This window comes from Aulonocara stuartgranti, assembly GCF_965226115.1.
Source record: "Aulonocara stuartgranti genome assembly, chromosome: 20".
Lineage (NCBI taxonomy): Eukaryota > Metazoa > Chordata > Actinopteri > Cichliformes > Cichlidae > Aulonocara > Aulonocara stuartgranti.
The window spans coordinates 28,804,733-28,827,344 of record NC_138956.1 but is presented as its reverse complement, the minus strand read 5'-3'; the positions used below and the strand labels follow the sequence as shown (position 1 = coordinate 28,827,344).

The following is a 22,612-nucleotide window of genomic DNA, read 5'->3' as shown; positions in this document are numbered from 1 at the left end:
AAAATCACAACTCGTCAAAGATTACCCCAAAGGTGGTATAAAGACAATTGATTTTCAATCAGTGGTTGGAGTATTTAAAATTAACTGGATAAAAGCCTTCCTCTTGAAACGTCTGTGAAGGTTCTCAGTCATCCAGGTCATCGTAGTCAAAGGTGCTTGCAAAGAAAAGCGTCTGCACAAGTAACTTAAAGAAGTCCAGACGCTTTTCTTTGCAAGCTCCTTTGACTTCCTCTTGAAACCTGACTCCATATGGTTCCATATCCCTAAAAATATTTTCAAAAAGGTGGGATGGTTGGATTTTCTCCTGAAATGTGATTTTGATATATTGAAGTTGCCTGTGAAACTGTCAGAATAATAATAATAATAATGGATTGCATTTATATAGCGCTTTTCAAGGCACCCAAAGCGCTTTACAATGCCACTATTCATTCACTCTCGCATTCACACACTGGTGGAGGCAAGCTACGGTTGTAGCCACAGCTGCCCTGGGGCAGACTGACAGAAGCGAGGCTGCCATATCGCGCCATCGGCCCCTCTGGCCAACACCAGTAGGCGGGAGGGTAAAGTGTCTTGCCCAAGGACACAACGACCAGGACAGAGAGCCCGGGGATCGAACCGGCGACCTATCATAAGCAGGTCTTGTCTTATTGGAAGATGGTTTTTGCCCATAACTTCATGCCACATTGCTCCACCTTGTGGAATAACAGGACCATTACAAGTAATAGGAAGTCATTGTTCATTAAAGAGTGGTATGAAAAAAAAATCATCTTTATAACAGATTTACTTGATGAAAAGGGGCAGTTTCTCCCAGTGGGTGTTTTCAATGCAAAGTTTAACATTCAGTGTTCCCTTAGAGAATATAACAAGGTCTTTAAGGCGATCCCCTTACCTCTGTTAAGTTTGATACAAGGCTATTTATATTACTCTAAGGGACAAATTAGTTTATCTTCTTTACAGGTAAATCAGATTCCTTTAACTAATAAAAAGTGTAATAATAAAATCATAAACAATATATTTAAAAATGAATTATTTCACGATTTTAACAGTAACACAAAATTAAAAGGTAGTAAGGTTAAAATAACGAACAAATATACACACTTTTTAAAATGGCCTATCCCCCCCAAAGTCAAAGAAATGCAATTTAAAATAATTAATGAATATTGTCCAGCAGCTGAAATGCTTAAAAAAGGTTTGGGTTTGAGGTGGAGCCATGTGGATTTTGTTTACAAAATGAAGAAAGTATTGATCATTTGTTTTTTTTTCCCCCTGCACAGTAACGACTGACTTCTGGCAGGATTTGGTTGACTGGTTGAGTGTAAGAATAGATGGGATGACCCCAATGACTCTAACACAGGTTTTATACAATAATGGCGATCCGTCTAAGGAACTTGCCATGCTCCACAATATGGTAATAATTATGGGCAAATACCACATTCATAAGTGTAAATGGCAAAACAAAAGACCTTTCCTAAGTGCATTGAAGATTGAATTGAAGTCTTTTTTGTCATCTTTAGAATTACTGAAGGATTCATGTAAAGATGCTGCTTTGATATGTGAAAATGGGACCCAGTTTCTATCCTTTTAATGAATATGTTTCGTTTGGTGTACCAAGTAAGCCGCATGTATGTTAAAGTGTTCACGGAAAGGATATTGTTAAATGTCATAAGAATGGCCTTCACACATATTTATATTGTTTTTTGTTTTTCTGTTAGTCTTCTCCTATCTCTTTTGTTTTCTTACTCAACATTTCAAGATGTTGTTGCACCAATGTTGTCTCCCAATGAGAGATTGTAAATGTGTGCAAAACAAAACCAAATGACGGCTCACGGAGGAGTGGGGGGGGGGCAAGATGGCGGAATAAGCGGTTGTACAGGAGTGGGGGGGGGGCAAGATGGCGGAATAAGCGGTTGTACAATCTGCAGGTCTGATTAGGAAACGTGATTTTGATGTCCTGAAAAGTACCGACAAACAGTTACTCCAAAAGGAAGTCGAAGGCAAGCGAACCCCCCCTGGAAGTTACTTTGAGAGACCCTAAAAAAAAAAATGACGAGTCAAGTGGCCGCGTGACCCGCTGTCCACTTCCTTATCTGATCATGTGATTAACAGAGCTAGCGAACGGAGCAGCTGGACAGACTATTCTTCACTATTTCAGCTTGAAGGTAATGGCAGCTTTATTAGTCCTTTTCTCAATATGAACGCATTGAGACGGCTACCAAAGGCACCGTTTGTCCTTTTTACATGGCTGACAGCACGGAAATGACTTTCTGTTGTTTTTGCAACACAGGGAAAAAGAAATTAGAAATCCTTGGTGAAATTAATAGTTTTTAAACCAAACAGTATACCTTGCTAGTATAGTTAATATTGCTTTTTTTGCATGAGCTAGTTTAAATGTAAGATGACAGTGTTATTGTTGGCTATTGTGGCATAAAGTTATCTCTCTAATAGCCTTTGGTCATCTAATAATAAGTAAGTGGTGTTATTATGGGAAAACTAAAGCCCCTATGGAGAGAGGTTAAATTCAAAAACCTCACAAATGTATGTGGTATGGTAATAAGTTATGATTCACATCAGACAAAGGAATTTTAATTTACACAAAAATATACACCGATTTCAACAAAAAAGTCCCTTTTTACACACAATTTTTAATGTGTAACTTTACAAATGTGATCATTTTTACTTTCAAAAAGCTTCCTCTGAGTGTAAATGTCTACAGATATTTGACATGATGATGTCACATGTGTGAGGTTTCGAGACACTTTTTGCCTGTGGACTATGTTCTCTATGCTTATCTTTAGCTAGCTTAACAAATGTACATCATGGTAAAAAAAATTGTCTTAAAAATATTTTTCAGACTCACCGATTCTTCATGGATTTAATGGACGTTGCATTTATTTTTTCGAACCAAGCTCAATTTTTCCGATGTTTTGCATCCAAATAAACAGATTTGACCAATTAGATCGCTGCCTTTGGCAACAAGCACGCTCATAGCTCAAATCGGGCACCCCCAGCTGCCTCCTCTGGTGACTGGGGCAGATGTTGAGACCTGGCTGTCCTCACCCTGGGCGGCAACCCCCTCCTCTCCTGCTCACCCTGGCCTTACTGATAAAACTGTAGTTAGGAGGGGTCGTCTCGATGAGAACAGCTCCACTGTTACTTTGGTCCAACCAAGTTTCAGTTAAAAACATAAAATCAAGGCTGAGCTCAGTGATTAAATCATTAATTAAAAATGTTTTCCCAGCTAAAGATCTAACGTTTAATAAAGCCAACTTAAGTGTTTTAGAGGTATTATTTGCCCCCCTCGTGTTTGGGAGCAGTCTGTGGCACACAAGGTATGTTTAATATATTTAAAGATCTTTTAGGGTGCAGCTCTCTGTGTTTTGACCAGGCCACATGTCTCCTTCTGTCACCTAAAAGTACAGAAATTTTAAAACCTTCTAGTAAACAGGGTCCCAGCTTCTCCTGGGAAAAGTCACCACTGCCATAATCCTCGCAGCCCGGACCCTCCACACATCACACATCAGACTGCGGAGACAGGGCATGAAGGTGGTAAGGAGGAACTAAGGGGGATGAGGCTGGGCAATGTGACTTCGATTGCTCTGTTGAGGGTGGGGCTCGATGGCGAACCTTTGGCTGCTCTGGTGGGGGGTTTATGGGGGACAAAAAGGGATTGGGACGGGGGTAGATCTGAGCCCAGCATTGACCCGCTCCATCATCTCCTCAGTGAATTTCAGGTGTAGGGAGGGGGAGGAGGGTGATGGCGTGTCAGGGGTTTGGGGGACTGGGGAAGGTCGTGGTCCCTGGTCCTGGTCGTTGGTGTTGTTGAGAGAGTTGGAGGCAAATAGGGACCCCTCTTCTTGCCTCTGATCTCTCTCCTTTCTGAAGCTCTTCGGGGGTGGGGGCAGATGAGGCTCCTCTTCAAGGTTTCTGCTGGGCTTTGTCTGTTCTTGGAGTACTGTTTGTTCCTCTATATGACATGACTCCTCCTATAGGCTAATTGCTATCTGCAACAACAATACGTCGTTCAAGTGGAACAGCGAAGCGCAAGTACGAAAGCTAAGGGGGTTGTCACATGATTCGGAAGGCATTGTGGGCTCAGCCAATCAGAGCCAGCGGATTTCGTTACACGGGCATTTTGCCGTAACACGGGCAAAAATATTGCCGTTCAGTGCCTTCGTAACTTGAATTTTTCGTTAAATGGGGTATTCGTAAGTCGCGGTTCCACTGTAATTTCCCACTGCACATCTGCTGATCTCTCACAGCACACCCAGTGGTTTTCAACATCTGATCTAGACAATACACAATAATCAAGTACACCCAAAGCAACTTTGTGTCAGGGGTGATACGCTCAGTATGGACAGTTGGCATTCCTAATGGAGTGGTTGCAAAAGTAATGCAGTTTCTTGTGATTGAGTCATGCAGTAATGAACCTGTAAGTGTTAGTTCTTTTGTCTGGTTAAGTAGCATGATGGTAAGTGGACTGGTTCTTGTATAGCACTTTTCTACTCTGCGCACTCAAAACACTTCACACAACTTGTCTCAGTCACACAAGTTCTTTCTGTGCTTACTATCTACCATCCACACACATTCATACTCCAAGGATATTTGATGTGCAGACTGAAGCAGCCAGGCATTAAATCACCAACCCTCTGATTAGTAGATGAGCTGAACTACATCCACCCGTGATGTTATGCTGGTATATTGATAAGATTATGTTTGGGCATTAGTTTAATAGCAGCGACCAACCTCCAAACGGTTTTCAGTCAGGTTGGTTCAAGCAAAAAGAATTCCATTTGGAGAACAGAGTTACCTGCCAAAGCATGAATCTGGTGCAGTGGTTGCAAAGCAGACAGTTTCACTTACAAAGGATATAACTTTCTTTACACTTTTTATTTAATTATGTGGAAGCTGCAACAATTTCTTTTCTCTCTGAAAAATCACTGAGCAGCAAACCCCATGAGAGAATCATGTTTGTTTTTTATAGGTGAATATTCTGTATTTGTTTCCAGCTTTGTCTCTTACATACAGAGATTTATCTGGACTGTGTGTGTGTGTGTTTCAAAGACACTGACTTCCTCTAATGTTATTTTCAAAAATGTTATTTCAAGTTTCTTGAACGGTTGGTCCATGCAGTCTTTCACAACAGTCATGAGCCCTTCCCCATTTTTGTCCCAAGTCAGCCTCTCAGTGGTACACTTTTTACACCCAGTCATGTACTAAATAATCAGATTTATTTAGGATTTTCCACCTCTTTGTTTTTAAATTGCACCACTTTTACAAGCTTGTGTTGCCCTTGTTTCACTTTTCTGTTATCCCACCTAAAACCTATTCCAACTTCTAAAAAAATGTCAATTACAGTCATATTATTACAGTCACAATATTTTTGCAGATTTAAATACAGACATATTTGCATAATTCTACAGTTTCAGTACCACCTTTACACTTTAAACATATAACTATAAACCAAGAATCCATAAATTTTTTTCACAAACTAATTTTAATGTTCTTTTTGAACAGGAACAATGTCAGTGGTGACGCTTGAAAAGTGTCGAGAGAACATTCGGAAACAGTTGGACAATGTAGTGGACTTCTGGCTCAAATACTCTCTTGACAGAGTACATGGGTACTGCCTTTACACTGGAATATGTTTGTACTGCTATATTGTCCAAATCCTTGTAATGAGTTCTTTTGCTTTCTATTTTAGAGGCTTCTTCACGTGTATTGGAAAGGATGGGAAGATCTATGATGAGCTGAAATATGTCTGGCTGCAGGGTAGACAGGTGAACCTCGACAGTGATTGTAATAATCTGCTGTTACATTAGGTTGTTCAGTGTGAAGATTTTGCTATATATGTGTCTCACAGGTGTGGATGTATTGTCGCTTGTACCGAACCATGGATCGCTTCCACAAGCCTGAAATCCTTGAAGCAGCAACAGTTGGTGAGTGTGAATGTAATGCTTGACTATACAGCTCTGTATCATGAGCATTGTGTTTTTCTCAGAAATGACAGCGTCCAGTCGCTGTTACCGAGAGCAGCACATAATAAAGGTTTCTTGCATCTTTTTTAATATGCATTTACTGTGTATTTATATCACAAACGATAAATGTTAATCATTGACTTGACTGACTTGAAAGGTCTCATATCTTAGCAATCAATTTATTTCTGCTTTTATGAGTTTGTTTTTTTAACATTCTAGGCCAGCGGTCCCCAACCTTTTTGGCACCACGGACCGGTTTATGCCTGACAATATTTTCACGGACCGGCCTTTAAGGTGTCGCGGATAGATACAACAGAAAAAAAGATTTATTCATAACACACGTGAAAAGACCCAGGAAAACCGAGTTAACGGTAAAAACGATAACAAAATAACGCTGCAGACCGATAAAAACCCTGAAAACTATACATTTCACACCTGAGCCTCTACTCTCGCGGCCCGGTACCAAACGACTCATGGACCGGTACTGCACATTAAAAAGGTGAAAAATATCGGCAGTTAGGGAGCATTCTGACATGATAGCTCCCAATAATAACAAATTATTATCTTCTCAAATCAGTTTAGAGAAGCTATCTATATAAAGGGTAGCACGATGGTGTGATGGTTAGTCCTGGTCCTGAGTTCGACTTCACCACCTTGCTGGGCCCTTTCTGTGCAGAGATTGCACACTGGCCACCCACTCACCAGCTCTGTAACTTTTAAGGGAGATAAACTTGGCTTTTGGAGGCAGAAACTCTTTCCCCAGCCCAAAGACTTTTTCCATCTTGAACAAACTTATTTCCCTTTTGTTCGGCTTACCCCCACCAGAGCTGCTTCCAAGCTCGCACTTCATACTACTCCTCTTTAATCCTTTTGTTGGTGGAGTGGTGGCCTGAGGATCAGGACCCTGTAACTGCTGCACTCCCTATTCCTTCATCCGGGAAGAAGTGGGGCACCTGTTTCGGGCACTCAGCCTGTACCTGCCGACGTTGACACCAGCCAGAGCCTGCAGCTCCATCCGCTTTCCTTGCTACACACATCCTTTAGGTCACTTGCTGGGCCACCCGGGGAGTTTCATCTCTGTAAAATCTTAGGTTGAGGTGACTGCTGCTGAGCCAGCCAACTCTGAAACTGAGTTTTACATCGCTAAAGGGGTGATCGTGGCTCAAGAGTTGGCAGTTCGTCTTGTAATCCGAAGGTTGCCGGTTCGAGCCCTGGCTCGGACAGTCTCGGTCATTGTGTCCTTGGGCAAGACACTTCACCTACCGCCTACTGGTGATGGCCAGAGGGGCCGATGGCGCGATATGGCTGCCTCGCTTCTGTCAGTCTGCCCCAGGGCAGCTGTGGCTACAACTGTAGCTTGCCTCCACCAGTGTGTGAATGTGAGAGTGAATGAATAGTGGAATTGTAAAGTGCTTTGAGGGTCTCGAATAGCGCTATATAAATGCAATCCATTATTATTATTATTATTAAAGCATCTCAATCAGAAATTGAGTTTTAGAGGCTGTTGCACCACCTAGGACCTCACCAAAGATCGTGTGTCTGATAAGGACTGAGCATCTACTCATGGCTGCTAACATCCTTTGTACTTGGACTGGCCAGCTTCATGCCTGCAGTGTGGTCTGAGCTAGGACCTTCTGGAGTCCCAGTTGCCAGGAGAGACTACACAGCCTGCGGTGCCACAGTCTTCAGCCTCAGTTGAGGGCCTTCCACAGACCCAGCATCCAGTGTTGGCTGAGCATCCTGTGTTGCCCTAGGCTCCAGAGTCAGCTATGGGTCCTGCACAGCCTCACCCAGCCTTCAAAGTACTTTGTGAGCCTTCAAAGTACTTTGTGAGCCTTGCACAGCCTAAGCTTTATGATATCCTGCATATCCTGAGAATCCTGAGCTTCCTGCATCTTCTTAGAGTCCTGAGATTTTAGTGAACCCCAAGTCTAGGCATTCTACGATTCAACATTCTACGCTGCCACGGATCCCCAACACTTCAAAGTCTTAAGTGCATGAGGGTCTCAGTCTTCACAGGGGGTCACTTGCTGGGCCTCCTGAGGAGATCCATCTCCTCCATCATCACTAGCCCCCAGACAAATAACTAGCGGTATCCTGTCGCCTACGCCTCCCCCAGCCTTTAGAGAGTTTCCTTCATTACTGGCCTCCAGAGGGTTTCCATGGCCTTTGTCACTGGCCTCCAGCAAAGGCACCAGAGGTACTCTGTACTCTCTGTCGCCAACAGCCTCCAAATGGTTTTCTTCACCTCAGGTGCTGCTGACCTCCAGCCAAACCTCCTGAGGTGCTCCTCCATTGTCACTGGCTGCCTCCTTGGGCACCAGAGTGATTTCATCACTGGTCTCTTGGACATTCAATTCAGTTCAGTTCAATTCAATTTTACTTATATAGCGCAAAATCACCGCAACAACAAGATGTTTAATATTGTAAGGTGAGGACCCTACAATAGTACAGAGAAACCCCTTATGAACAAGCAATTAGGCAGAAGTGTGAAAGAAAAACTCCCTTTTAGGAGCAGAACCGGGCTCAGGAAGGGGCAGTCTTCTGCTGTAACCGGTTGGGGGTGAAGGGAGGAAGACAAGACATAAGACATGCTGTGGAAGAGAGCCAAAGATTAATAATAACTCGTAATTAAATGCAGAGGGGGTGTATAAACAAATGGTGAATAAAAAGGAGTGCGAGAAGGAGAAATGCCCAGTACATCATGAGAAGCCCCCTGCAGCCCAAGTCTATTGCAGAATAAGTAAGGGAGGATTCAAGGTCACCTGATCCAGCCCTAACTATAAGCTTTGTCAAAAAGGAATGCTTTAAGCCTAATCTTAAAAGTAGTGAGGGTATCTGTCTCCCAAATCCAAGCTTGGAGCCTCTTCAACAGATGAGGGGCCTGAAAGCTGAAGGCTCTGCCTCCCATTGTACTTTTTAATATCCTGGGAACCACAAGTAGCCTAGCAGTGTGAGAGCGAAGTGCTCTATTTGGGGTGATATGATGCCATGAGGGTGTAAGTCCGTCTGAGTGATTTCCTTTCTTTTATCTTTTGCTGCTTGTTCTGGGATAAAGCTTTCATTTCTTTATACAAGTTAGTGATGTTGCCACAGTAGAGAATTTCAAAGGAAAAAACTGTCTATCCGGTTGTTCAGTGATGACGCGACGAATCCTACTTCCGGGCCTAAAGTAGTCTGCGTTTAATATGGCTTTTGTGTTGTTAACATGTTTAATGTTTTGTATTTTCTTCTATTTGATCTCAAAAAGCTCCTAAAACACTCAGTGATCACTGTTGACCTTCCTCGGCTTTTATTACCGCTAATCATTTATTTAAGCTCAGTTTTTAAAACCTTAGGATGTAACTACAGCCCAGCCCATGCAGCAGTATATGAAGTTTGGTCCTTTTACAGCATCCTGCCATGCGATTACATTTGTTCCTGACGACCGAGAACACTCACGTTAACTTTTATCGAGTGGGAAAAAAAGTTAGCTTGTTTATATTATGCTAACATAGCTGTGTCGCTAGCGGTCACGTAGCACATCATTATATACCAGCTAGCCCAACTTCAGTAACCCTACAAACGTCACTGCTTTTTAGTTTTCTGTCTTCATTTATTTTGGAAGTGATAGCAGAGCTGTACGTTTTAATTTGTTTCCAAAACCCCGCAGTCAGGACATGCTATATTGCATTTAGATAGAAGCTAGCGAACTAACTCCCTGCTAACTTCTAACTCCGTTAAATGTCATAAATTCCGTTTTCATGGATGCCTGGATCTTAAACTCAATTGTTTCACCTGGTAGAGCAGAACGCTGATCATTTTATTAAAGATGAAAGACTTTAGACAGTTTTTCAACTCTCAGTAATGCCATAGTGATCGTTTGATATATGGACCTGCAGCGGAGTTTAGGTCCAGACACGGCTAGTGACGTCAGACTGAACAACCGGATAAATTGTGAAATTAGTCCAGAATAATGTTCCTCAACGTGAAATGGCAAAAATATCTCATCATCTATAGTTCCTTATCAACAAAAGAGTCAGCTAATGTTGAGAAATCTCTGTTCCCAAGTTGAATGTCTGTGATATTTGGACCCTCAGGTGGCACTGCAGTAAAACTAGGCATGATTCTGTCAGAGGAATCACTGCATAGGATCGGGAACACTTCCTGATTAAAGTTAAAGATTAAAGTTTAAAGCTCTATAACACAAAGAGGAAGCTACCTTCTTCTCTTGGCCAAAGATTATTTGAAATGGACTGAGGAAAAGTGGAAAACTGTTCATTTCAGATCAGTTGAAATTCTTTTTGGAAAACACATCCTCTGACCTGATGAAGTGAGAGACCATCTGGCTTGTTATTGTCACTATTTGCAGGCTAAGGACTCGAATGTTGACTCAGGAGACAAGCTGTTTAATGAGTTGTAAAAATCCATAAACGTAAATACAAAGTCTAAAGCACAAAGCAACACAAAATACAAAGGGACACAGAGAGAATCACAAAGGGCTAGAAAACTGAGTAAACAGAGCTACAACCCAGATCTAATTCACTAAAATACAGAACCCAAGAAGAGTCAAAATAGAAACTAGAATTAAAGAATATAAAACAAGCTAAACACACTTTATGAAATTCTACAAGAAAATCCACAGATCCCGGGATCATGACAGTGTAGTGTAGCAGATGTATGATGATGCCACTGTTTAGGACTTTGTGAAAGGACAAAATTAAACCGATTCAGCACACTAGCATGAGCATAAATGCACTACAGGTATGTTGGTAAATAAAGGTATGTTGCACATACAGGCAGAAATTTCTCTGTGACTCTACTGATCGTGTGCTTAGAGCTTGTTCCTGTGATGTCATGATTGTCAAACCATTGGTAGTATATTGATATCAGCCAATTCTTCTGCCAGTGGTACATGCCTTACAGGGGCTGTCTTTACATGATGGTTTCTCTTTTTGCTCCTCTTCTTTCTTGGATTTCAGCTGTCTGAGATATTCACTAAGCACATGGTCAGTTGGGGGTCTTTGTGATATACTCTTGGATCTTTGTTGTTACAGTCTGAATAGCAGGCTCAGGGTGCTGGACTTAAAAACCTTCCATGCATGGAAAGGAGTTTTCTTGTCTTGATGTCAGTGTCTTCTGTCTCCTCCGTTGGCCAGCTGATGATCCCAACAGGGTATCTGATGACCGTTACTGCGTAGTTGTTGATAGCCCGGATCTTGTTCTTCCTGTTCAGCTGACTCCTCAGAACACCTTACTCTCTGGATGTATTTGGTGGTTGTGGCTTTCCTAGCGGCTTCTTCATGGGTCCCATTTGCCTGTGGGATTCCAAGGTAGCTATCTTCGATGTCTGCAGTGTTGCCTTCTGGTAGTACAATCCCCCCAGTTCTTTGTTACCATCCAACTACGCATTTCCAATCCTAATAACATTATGATGTCATTGCTGTAGATCACATGTGTCAAAGTCAAGGCCTGCGGGCCACATCCGGCCCAGCGTACATTTATATCCGGCCCGCGAGATAATTTTATATAGATTTATTATTATTGTTATGCATGGCCCGGCGATATGAGGCGCTAATAATATACAAACAACAGATCCCATAATGCAGCGCTGCAGCCTCCTTGCTGAACGCTAGGCTAACTGGGAACATTCCCGCGTCAATCAAGTCAAACTTCTGTTATTGCGCAGCTAGCCGCTCACAATGGTGGAGAGAAAAGTTGATTCTGAAAGCAGAGCCTTTCAGTGCCAGTGGGTGACTGAATATAGGTTAAACAGACATTGCTGGTAAACCCGTGTGTCTTATTAGTGGAGCTAATGTGGCTGTAATTAAGGAATTTAATTTAAGACGGCACTACGAGACAAAACATCAGGATTAGCTGAAAAACCTAAATGCATAAACTACAGAAGGTAGAAGAGCTAAAGAAGAATCTGACATTTCAGCAGACGTTTTTCACCAGAGCAAAATCACAAAGTGAAGCTGTTGTGAAAGCAAGTTTTATTGTAGCAGAGGAGAAAGCCAAATCAGCCCGGTGTCGTGCCAAAGTAGGTATCCCTGACAGAATTTGTTTCCCCTGCGTTGGGAGCAAACGTCGGGCTCTTCAAATCACGGACAAACAGTATCCCACATTCTTGATTTTTAGTTCACAAACACTTCTTGTAATGACTAACTACTCCTGACATTTTGGAGATGTTAGCTCTTTATACAGTAAAGTTACAGTGGGATACAAATAATATCAGGCTAACCCTGCCGTAATTTGTTCCCCCTGTCTATCACGGACAAACGGTATCCAACAGTTGTTTGTTTTTAAACCCATTTTGCACAGAGAGGCATTTAAAAAAAAAAAAAAAAAAGTATTAATAGAAATGTTGAATATTATTACACAGGAAAAAAACAACTACATGTAAAATAGCATCTTTCTTGTAAAACAAAGGGGGGGCCCAGCAAAAAAAGTTTGGGAACCACTGGTCTAACCGATGGTGATGTGCTGCCACCTGCTGCCAGCTTCAGGTGGCACATAGCCCCATTGATGGCTGATCTGGTCCGTGACTCATATCGCTGATTTTCTGCACAATTTCACTCTTGTTGTTTTTGAAGTCTGAGAATAGATGTTCTGAAATCTTAATGAATGATTCTTTTATATTTTCTCTATCAGTGAACAGCTTCCTGTGGGTTCATACCAATGTTCTGTTGTTCTGTCTGAATCATAGGAGGAGCATTCCTGAGAAAGTTTGCTCGTGTGTCCAGTAGCAGCGGTCAGTGGAAATGTGCCTTCTGCCTGACGAGAGATGGTAAAGCGCTCAAAGTTCAGAGAACCATATTCAGTGAGTGTTTCTACATCATGGCTATGGATGAACTGAGCAGGCTAACTGGTGACAAGGATATGCAGGTATATGTAACTGTTAGTGTAATCTTCTTTAGTTATACCATATGTTTGCCACCTCTCTTAGTTGCCTTATCTTAAGCCTATTGACATTTCTGTTCCTAGTTATTATTGATCAGTGCAGTGGAAAGAAGTCTTCCAAAAATTCTATGCGAAAAAAAACCCTTTTATTTAATTACACTAGTATTTGGCATTTTTTTCATGGGTGCCTTTTCTTGTGTTAAAGAAATGCAGTAAAGGATCAAGTAAAAAGTCAAAAAGATCAGGCTCTGAAACATAAAAACCTAAAAAGTAGCTCTTTGAAGGACAATTCTGCTACAAGCTACTATGCAAAGTGAACTCAACCCATGTTGTTGTGATAATAAAACACTATTAGTACATGACAATACAAATGTTATTCAAATCTAAATACAACTTCTAATAAATGTATTTAGTTTTAATCAGTGGAAGAGAATTTTCCAAAACAACTGTTCTTTTGCCTACATTATAGAGGGTGGCATTAACTCCACACACCGATTACCCAAATTTCCTTCTGGGTCAACCTTTGAGATCAATAAAGTTTTATTGAATTGAACTGAATTGAATCTAAACAGGAAAACCAGTGCAGTCAGGGCTTAAAGTGGGATTCAGAGGAATCTCAAAATCAATTGTAGTAGCTCAGTGTAGGAAAAAGAATCACAACTCACCTTGAGGCGACTTATGTTGTGATTTGGCGCTATATAAATAAAATTGAATTGAGTTGAATTTTGTTTTTGAGCTGCAGTAGTTTCTTTGTGTGATCAGCTGACCTGATGCTCTTTGTCAGAATCTTACAGAATTGAATTCAGCAGACTGTAAGCAGACGTTTCACTAGCTATCTTTGATCTTTATACCAGACCATATACAGCTGCTGTAAAGGTGGAATTTATTGAATTAATTAAGGGGAAATAAACAGACTTTCCGGCAGTAGAAGATTTAATGCCAATAAACATTGTTACAACAAAGAAATAATCTGCCAAACACTAATTTTTTTGTGATTGTTAAGTTTAGTTTTCTTCTGACATTCATTCTGATCATACAATTGGCATAAAAAACATGCCCACCTCAGAAGCAGAGTGTTTGAGTTTGAGTTATAGCTATGTTACCATTTCTACAACATTATCTCTCACCCCTCTTATGTGTTTCAGCTGGAAGCTGAGCAGATGATGGAACAGCTAATTTACTGGGTTCAGGTAGACCCTTCAGGCCTTGGCCGGCCCCAACTTCCCGGGGAGGTTCCCATCAACAGTTTGTCAGTTCCCATGATGCTCATGTGCCTGGTGCAACAGTTAACCGAAGGCCGTGGACAGGAAGTTGCTCAGAAGTACAAAGAACTGGGAAACTGGTGTGTAGAGCAGATCCTACAGCACATCCAGGTTTGGACACAGACAAACACTCTGCTGCTTTTTCTGTCACAGTTGTATATTTTATCAAGTACCTTCTATTCATAAATACAGTTATTTTTCCTTCTCATCTTCTGCATCTTTTAATGCAGAGAGCTGGCACAGCTATCTTAGAGAACGTGTCAGTGGATGGATCTGAACTGCCGGGTTGCCAGGGCCGACTGCAGAATCCAGGTAAATGCTCCACAGCCTGCTGACCCAGATGGCTATGAGCAAAGTCCGTCCCTGTGGAAACAGATATTACACTCTTGTCCTCTCCTTAGTTGCTCACTTCATCATTTTCCATGTTTTTTTGTCCTTCCCACTAATAACTGGTGCTGACTCAGGCCATGCCTTGGAAGCAGGCTGGTTCTTGATGCTGTACGGTGCACAGTCCGGGGACAAGGAAATACACAGAACTGCCATCAGAAACTTTGTGGAGCTCCCTTATCAGTATGGCTGGGACAAAGAACACGGTGGCCTCTTCTACTTCCTGGATGTGGATGGTCACTGCCCCACACAGGTTAACCTGTCATCTCTACACATGATTATGTTTTTATTAGACACAAAATTCTGTTTCAATTTGCATTCAATAGTAGTTTGCATTCATCACTTTATGATCAGCCATGTTGCTTTTGTGTCTGAGCAGCTAGAGTGGAGCATGAAGCTGTGGTGGCCACACTGTGAGGCTCTCATCGCGTTCCTCATGGCCTACAGTCACACCAGGAAGCCTGAGCTGCTGGAGATATTCTCAGAAGTTTACCAGTACACTTTTAGCCATGTGAGTTGATACGGCACTGGCCACACGGCATAGCAAGAGTACTCTGTGCTTTTGTCATTAAATATTTTGAGTATTTAAAATTTTTGAGAAATAAGTAATTTCCTATTGATATGAAATATCAACGACTACCTGATGTTACAGAGATTAGTTTAAAGACTGGAAGCAGGCAGGAAACAGCAACTTCCTCTTTTTACCTTTAAGGCTCTACGATTTTTTTGTTGAGTAAAGTTTTGGAACAAAACCTAAAAACACACAAAAAGCCATATAGTCCAAACGAAACAGTAAACAGTCTGGGTGGTTGGGCTGACCTAAATGGTGGAGTTGTAGCAGTTCAGGCCATGGAACAAGGCAGTTAAGAGTTTTTTTTTTTTCTGGCTCAGGGTGAGCATGAAGAAAATTCTTTTTTACTCACCCTTGAGGTGGTTGCAAAGACCTGGGTTTTGGTTGATCTCAGCAGGGCTGCAGGCTTAGATGAAGATCAGGGTCAGGCGGAGGCCCTACACAGGCTTGAAAGCAGCCTCTGGTAGTAGCGAGGAGTGCCGCCAATTGGAGACCCGCTTCCTTCTCACAAAGGGGCAGAAGTGGTACAAGTGTTGGCAGGCTCCTCTTCTGCTTCAGCTCACAATTCTGACACCATGGAGGTAAGTGAGATGCAGACTGGCTGTGGTGGTAAAGAGGAGATTTGCTGCTGCATTTAAGTAGCAGCTGGGCCGGATAGGAGTAGCTGCAAGAAGTAACAATCGCTGAACCAATGTGAGCAAATAAACCTGAAAGTGAGATTCCTGAGCCGTGTCGGGTCCTTTAGTGTTACAGTCAGCAAATGGATATGTCTTTATAGTCTTTGACAGGAAGAAGTCTTCTGCTTAGATCAAGGCCATACCTCAGAGGAGTCCAGTAAGGTCAAATAGTTTGAAGGATCATCCAAAAAAGAGCGAGGTACGTATGTGAAGACCAGGGAGCACTGGAGCAGAACTCTACAGCACTGACCCAACTCTCCCACGAACAGTTTCAGAGACAGGAGGTGCCATTATGGAACACCACTGTAGTGGAAGTAATGAAATGAATTCAGGGAATAAGCAAAGGATTCTAAATCATTACCAATCGAGGTACTATGACAATCAGCAGTGTTGGGAAGGTTACTTTTAAAATGTATTCCACTACAGATTACAGAATACATGCCCCAAAATGTATTTTGTAATGTATTCCGTTACGTTACTCAATGAGAGTAACGTATTCTGAATACTTTGGATTACTTAATATATTATCAATTTTTTTACAACTACATGAATGTCCTATTGCTGTGTGATTTATGGTAAATGGCCTGTATTTATATAGCGCTTTACTAGTCCCTAAGGACCCCAAAGCGCTTTACATATCCAGTCATCCACCCATTCACGCACACATTCACACACTGGTGATGGCAGCTACATTGTAGCCACAGCCACCCTGGGGCGCACTGACATTGCTGTGTGATTTATTACTTTTACTGAAGGTTACTCTCCACACCAATACCAACTAGATTTTTAAATCTTAATATAAAATGAGTAACAGTAGGGTGGACATTAGGTAAGGCTGCACTTTTTGCAGCGATCTCGTATAGAAAACTATTCCACATGTATATAAAACAGGTCCGCGGCTCCGAACCGTAAAGGCGTAAAACCATAAAGGGACCTCTGTCTAATACGTTAGGTTCTCTGTCAGGCTCGTAGCCGAAATCTAGCTTTACTTTACTTTGTTGTCTGGGTCAACTTTGCTAGCAAGAGACAGAGGCGTTGAAAGGCTGCTCCAACTGAACTTATTGTTTCGGAGAAAAACACGAACACATTGTACAGTCGAGTCTTAATAGCTTACTTACAACTGGGCTCGTCAGGCACTCTTTTTGACTGAAGTGGTTATTATTATATTTACATGCTTCCATCTCCTGTTTCTGCTCTGTGACAACTCGTACTTTTCCACTCTCTTTTTTTCTCCCTCCCTCGCTCTCAGGAACATAACGGGTATGGCAGTCCATTCTCCCTGCAGCACGGACTACACTGCCCATGAGGCTACATTCTTTAGGTCTATGTCTGTAACACTCTGCCTATTGCCCTCTTATTAAATAATTTTTGAGAATTTTTTTTCAAAAATATTTCTTCACGTCATTTTGCGGGCCGCAAGTAGAGGTGTCATGGGCCGCAAGATTGAGACACAGGCATTAGAGCCTCTTAATGCGTGTTTTGTTTGGGTTTCCACCGGCGTGGAATTACCCCCCAAAAATAGAGAGAGCATAGTCTAATATATGAAACAGAAAAAGAGCCGTGTAATCCATTTATTTCAACAAAGTAACTGTATTCTGAATACCACCCTTATAAACGGTAACTGTAACGGAATACAATTACTCATATTTTGTATTTTAAATACGTAACGGCGGTACATGTATTCCGTTACTCCCCGACACTGACAATCGGGCAGCAGCTGAACGCTGGATTCTGTCCGTAAGTAAGGCAGGTGATGAAATGAGGAAGAGTAGGCATGAAGAATGGAGAAACTGGAGCCCAACCCCCCCAACCACAGCCTAGCTGGGCGGAGCTTAACTTACTTGAAACAGAGAGTGTTAGAAAATGCAGAAAACAAGATTGACTGGCTATGACGAGGTTATGTTGATGTTGTAGATGGAGAGATATGTATAAATACTGCATAAATGAAGATTACGAGTTATATTAAAAAGAATTTACATTTATAATAATTCAGTTTGCATTTTTTTGTCTATTTCTAAATTGCAGGCTTTAGGATTGTGTTTTTTCATTTGACTCCAGTTACTGAAATCCTCACAAATGCCAGGAGTTACACAGGGTCAGATTTACCAGCAGGAAAAGAAAATGTGATTGGACATGAGCAGAAACTCGTCTCACTGTGATAACCATTTCATTTTACTTTAAAGGCTATATGTGTACTCCTGTTTATTTAAAATGACTATCCTGTTTTTCACAAAGTATCAAATTAGCTCATCTTTCGACACTAGTTTCACCACAGCAGACACAAGTCACATTATTATGGAGTCTAGTATGAGTTCACACTGAACTTCTCTTTTCCTTTGTCCTTAAAAAACTGTCCCTCACATCTTTCTCTGACTTTGATGGAAAATTTCATGAAGGAAATATGAAGGGGAATTTATAAAGGACAGTCATGTTTGGAGTTTCATTATTAGATTAGACCAGATTACAATTAATAATTGACCTCGGATCGCCTTGTTATGGAAGGTTTATTAGGAAATATTTGTTTGCATTCAGCATATTCTGATCCAACAAATATTATTCCAAAGTTTTATTTTTAAAATCCATTTTAATTTGACTCCAAGATATTGTTTTCCCTGCTTTCAGTCTTTATGCAATACTAAACTAACCATATCCCAGCTTAAATAGTGCTGAACTATGACTTTTCAAGTGTAAAAGGCTAATTTAAGGCTCTTTGACCGTTGTTGATTATGTCAAAGAGAGAACTTTAAAGAATGTAACGCTGGGTGATCGTGCGTGTTTCTGTTTCCAGTTTCCTGATGCTGAGAATGGTGAGTGGTTTGGCTATTTGACACAAGAAGGGAAAGTAGCACTGGATTTTAAAGGCGGTCCCTTTAAAGGTAAGAGCATAGTTAAGATGTAGCAACAGCAGGAAGTTCTGAAATGAGGGAAATAAATGACAGGAGAATGTAGAGTAACTTGTAAAATGGGCTTTGTATGTTTTAGTTACCTGCACAACACTCCTTGATCTGCACTCAAATTTCAGTGAAGATGTTGAGTGCTGCATATTTTAGGCCCCAGGTTGTAAAAAAAATGAGGGAGAATGTATAAAGTGGAACACATATTTCTGTAATGTTTAATAATTTGACACGGATGTAATGATGGTGCTGGGCATGTCTATTAATTCTGACTGTCTCTGGGTAAGCTGTGAGACAATAACAGTTATGTGATGGAAGCCAAATTTATTTTTATCAGCATCTGCTTGCAGCCATTACCACATGGCATGACAAACACGAGGAAAAAAAACAAACTGAATTTTGTCCCTAGTAGTTATGGGATCCATCGTTTCTGCTGTGAAATGAGTGGCATTTCTACAGGGTGGGCCATTTATATGGATACACCGTAAAAACATGGGAATGGTTGGTGATATTAAAGTCCTGTTTGTGGCACATTAGTATATGTGAGGGAGCAAACTCAAGATGGGTGGTGACCATTTAGAAGTCGGCCATCTTGGATACAACCTTTGTTTTTTTCCAAATAGGAAGAGGGCCATGTGACACATCAAACTTATTGGTAATGTCACAAGAAAAACAATAGTGTGCTTGGTTTCAACGTAACTTTATTCTTTCATGAGTTATTTACAAGTTTCTGACCACTTATAAAATGTGTTCAATGTGCTGCCCATTGTGTTGGATTGTCAATGCAACCCTCTTCTCCCACTCTTCACACACTGATAGCAACACCGCAGGAGAAATGCCAGCACAGGCATCCAGTATCCGTAGTTTCAGGTGCTGCACATCTCGTATCTTCACACCATAGACAATTGCCTTCAGATGACCCCAAAGATAAAAGTCTAAGGGGGTCAGATCGGGAGACCTTGGGGGCCATTCAACTGGCCCACGACGACCAATCCACTTTCCAGGAAACTGTTCATCTAGGAATGCTCGGACCTGGCACCCATAATGTGGTGGTGCACCATCTTGCTGGAAAAACTCAGGGAACGTGCCAGCTTCAGTGCATAAAGAGGGAAACACATCATCATGTAGCAATTTCAAATATCCAGTGGCCTTGAGGTTTCCATTGATGAAGAATGGACCCACTATCGTTGTACCCCATATACCACACCAAACCATCACTTTTGTTGTTCCAACAGTCTTGGAGGGATCCATCCAATGTGGGTTAGTGTCAGACCAATAGCGGTGGTTTTGTTTGTTAACTTCACCATTCACATAAAAGTTTGCCTCATCACTGAACAAAATCTTCTGCGTGAACTGAGGGTCCTGTTCCAATTTTTGTTTTGCCCATTCTGCAAATTCTGTGCGCCGATCTGGGTCATCCTCGTTGAGATGCTGCAGTAGCTGGAGTTTGTAAGGGTGCCATTTGTGAGTAGCTAATATCCGCCGAAGGGATGTTCGACTAATGCCACTCTCCAGTGACATGTGGCGAGTGCTACGCTGTGGGCTCTTGCTGAATGAAGCTAGGACAGCCACTGATGTTTCTTCATTAGTGACAGTTTTCTTACGTCTACATTTTGGCAAATCCAACTCTGAACCAGTTTCACGAAACTTAGCAAGCAGTTTGCTAACTGTAGCATGGGAGATGGGTGGTCTCGTACGGTGTCTTGCATTGAAATCTGCTGCAATGACCCGGTTACTGCGTTCACCAGATATCAACACAATTTCGAGCCGCTCCTCACGTGTTAACCTCTTCGACATGTCAATGGCTGTGAACAAAGAGAAACTTGTAAATAACTCATGAAAGAATAAAGTTACGTTGAAACCAAGCACACCATTGTTTTGTGTCACATGGCCCTCTTCCTATTGAAAAAACAAAAGTTGTATCCAAGATGGCCGACTTCTAAATGGCCACCATGGTCACCACCCATCTTGAGGAGTTTGCCCCCTCATATACTAATGTGCCACAAACAGGACTTCAATATCACCAACCATTCCCATTTTATTACGATGTATCCATATAAATGGCCCACCCTGTACAATGATTTGATTCCAAAGGCAGCACAGTGGAATAGTGGTTCACACTGTGTCCTCACAGCAACAAGGTCCTGAGTTTAATTCCACCATCAGGCCGGGATCTTTCTGTGTGGGCTTTGCATGTTCTCCCCATGTTTGCGTGGGTTCTCTCCAGGTACTCTGACCTCCTCCCACGGTCCAAAAACATGCAGTTAGTGCGACAGACTAGCAACCTGTCCAGGGTGTAACCCGCCTCTCGCACTGCAAACCTGAATTGGATAAGCAGAAGAGAATGGATGGTTTGGTTCCAATGATCTCTTTAGAGGAAAGGATCACTATAAATGAACACAAGGTTGTTCTGAATCATCACCTTGATGCTGCGCTTCTCCATTGCTCCCTGTGAAAGCCATTGCATACAAATTGCATTATTTTCATACTTATCAAACCATTCAGACCTTAGACCTCACCCCAGCTGAATGCTTCGAGAGATACTGGACTAAGATGTTTGGTCTCCACAAATCATCAGATGAAATACCTTGAAAGATTAGTACTAATTCCTCCAACAGAGTTCTAGAAACTTGGAAAATTAATGCCAAGCAGCACTGAAGCTGGCCTAGTAGCACATGGAAACCAAACCAAACAAGTTTTTTTCATTTGTCATCTATCAGCATGAAAGAGTCTTTCTTCTGTGTTTTAGCTGCATCAATTGTTTTAAAATCCCAACAATCATTTTATTGTGAAAAACTTTTCTGTTTTAACATAATGGTAAAGTAGCTGTTTCGTCTGTTCCTCAGGGTTCTTCCACGTGCCTCGTTGCCTGTACATGTGTGAGCGCATTCTGGATGACTTGCTGGAAAACAAGGACTGAAGATTCTGACATGAATGATAAAGGGATTCATGTCAGGGATTGAACTTGTGCATTACTTCGAATCACGAATAATCAAATTATAAAGCAAAATTGTCTGATTCTTTGTGCATTCATCCAGGTTTCAGTTAAAATCTTACCTTTGTAGGGGTTTCTAAAATACCCAATGCTAAGGGTGGGAATAAAAAAAGAACACATTAACCTTGAGATATACATTTCCAATCATTCATTCATGTTTCATTGAAGACCTTCAGCTTTAATTCAATGTTTGAAAGTAAATAAATGGTTCGTTTGACTGAATCTGGGTAGAGTAGTGACCCAGTTCCAATGGCAGCTCGCGCAGGTGATCTGTAATGCTTCAGATCATAAGCGGTTCCTTCCCATCATTCTGGTACAAGTTAATTTTGCTTTCTTCGGTCCAACAATGTTTTTTTCAGTAGCTGTACAGCAGCTATCACCAGTGATGTCACAGTCACAGCAGTGCAGCAACAATACATCACAGGCTCAAGGGGCGTCAGTAAGTTTGCCCTTATTTGCATCAGGAACATTTCAGCTGAATAATTTTGATGAAGATAATTTTTCACCACAGTTGAAGTTTTGCAAAAATGTGGATGAGATTTGTATTTAACTCCCCTGTGCAAAACCTGTGCTTCACACTTGGTATTTACACCTCATAATTTACTGAATTTCCCACAAAGCACTCCACAGATGTACAACAGCTGGTAGTACATCCATCCATCCAATTTTCTTCCTCTCATCCAATCCCAGCGGTCACAGGAGAGGGAGGGTAAGCCTAGGACAGGTCACTAATCTTTCACAGGGCTAAGACATATAGACATATGTTTTTATGCTCATATTTTTACAGAAAATATGGATTTTTAAACTGGAACCTTCAGGCCTTTTAAAATGTTATTTTACTACTGTTCTATGTGATCTATACACTTCCATGTCAGGAAATAAATTGTATACTAAAATAATAAAGCTGCTGATGCAGATGCTTTCATTCAGCTGAGTTATCATTATTATTACTAGTTGAAATGGAATGGA

At 41.5% G+C, this 22,612-nt stretch overlaps 1 protein-coding gene across 4 annotated transcripts; it reads left to right on the top strand.

Moving 5' to 3' along the window:
- Positions 1 to 1,866: 1,866 nt before the first annotated feature.
- Positions 1,867 to 22,572, top strand: renbp (renin binding protein). Of its 4 annotated transcripts, none has more exons than XR_014273532.1 (11): positions 1,867 to 2,159; positions 5,515 to 5,620; positions 5,702 to 5,777; positions 5,861 to 5,936; positions 12,664 to 12,842; positions 14,003 to 14,230; positions 14,350 to 14,431; positions 14,584 to 14,759; positions 14,886 to 15,017; positions 15,475 to 15,658; positions 15,856 to 17,375. XR_014273532.1 is itself a non-coding variant. In XM_082517822.1 (11 exons), the coding sequence occupies exons 2-11, from the start codon at positions 5,520 to 5,522 to the stop codon at positions 21,566 to 21,568; spliced, it is 1,212 nt and encodes a 403-aa protein (XP_082373948.1). In that variant the 5' UTR covers positions 1,867 to 2,159; positions 5,515 to 5,519; the 3' UTR covers positions 21,569 to 22,572. The 4 variants fall into 4 exon arrangements, 2 of the variants coding, with proteins under 2 accessions (XP_082373948.1, XP_082373949.1); XR_014273533.1 differs by having other exon boundaries at positions 15,475 to 15,953; positions 17,004 to 17,375; XM_082517822.1 differs by lacking the exons at positions 15,475 to 15,658; positions 15,856 to 17,375 and adding exons at positions 18,543 to 18,630; positions 21,495 to 22,572.
- The last annotated feature ends 40 nt before the right edge of the window (positions 22,573 to 22,612 follow it).

Coding starts and splice junctions, on each gene's coding strand:
- renbp (XM_082517822.1), top strand. CDS start 5,520: ATGTCAGTGGTGACGCTTGAAAAGTGTCGAGAGAACATTCGGAAACAG. Junction 14,231..14,349: donor AGATCCTACAGCACATCCAG/GTTTGGACACAG, acceptor CTTTTAATGCAG/AGAGCTGGCACAGCTATCTT. Junction 14,432..14,583: donor GGGCCGACTGCAGAATCCAG/GTAAATGCTCCA, acceptor GTGCTGACTCAG/GCCATGCCTTGGAAGCAGGC.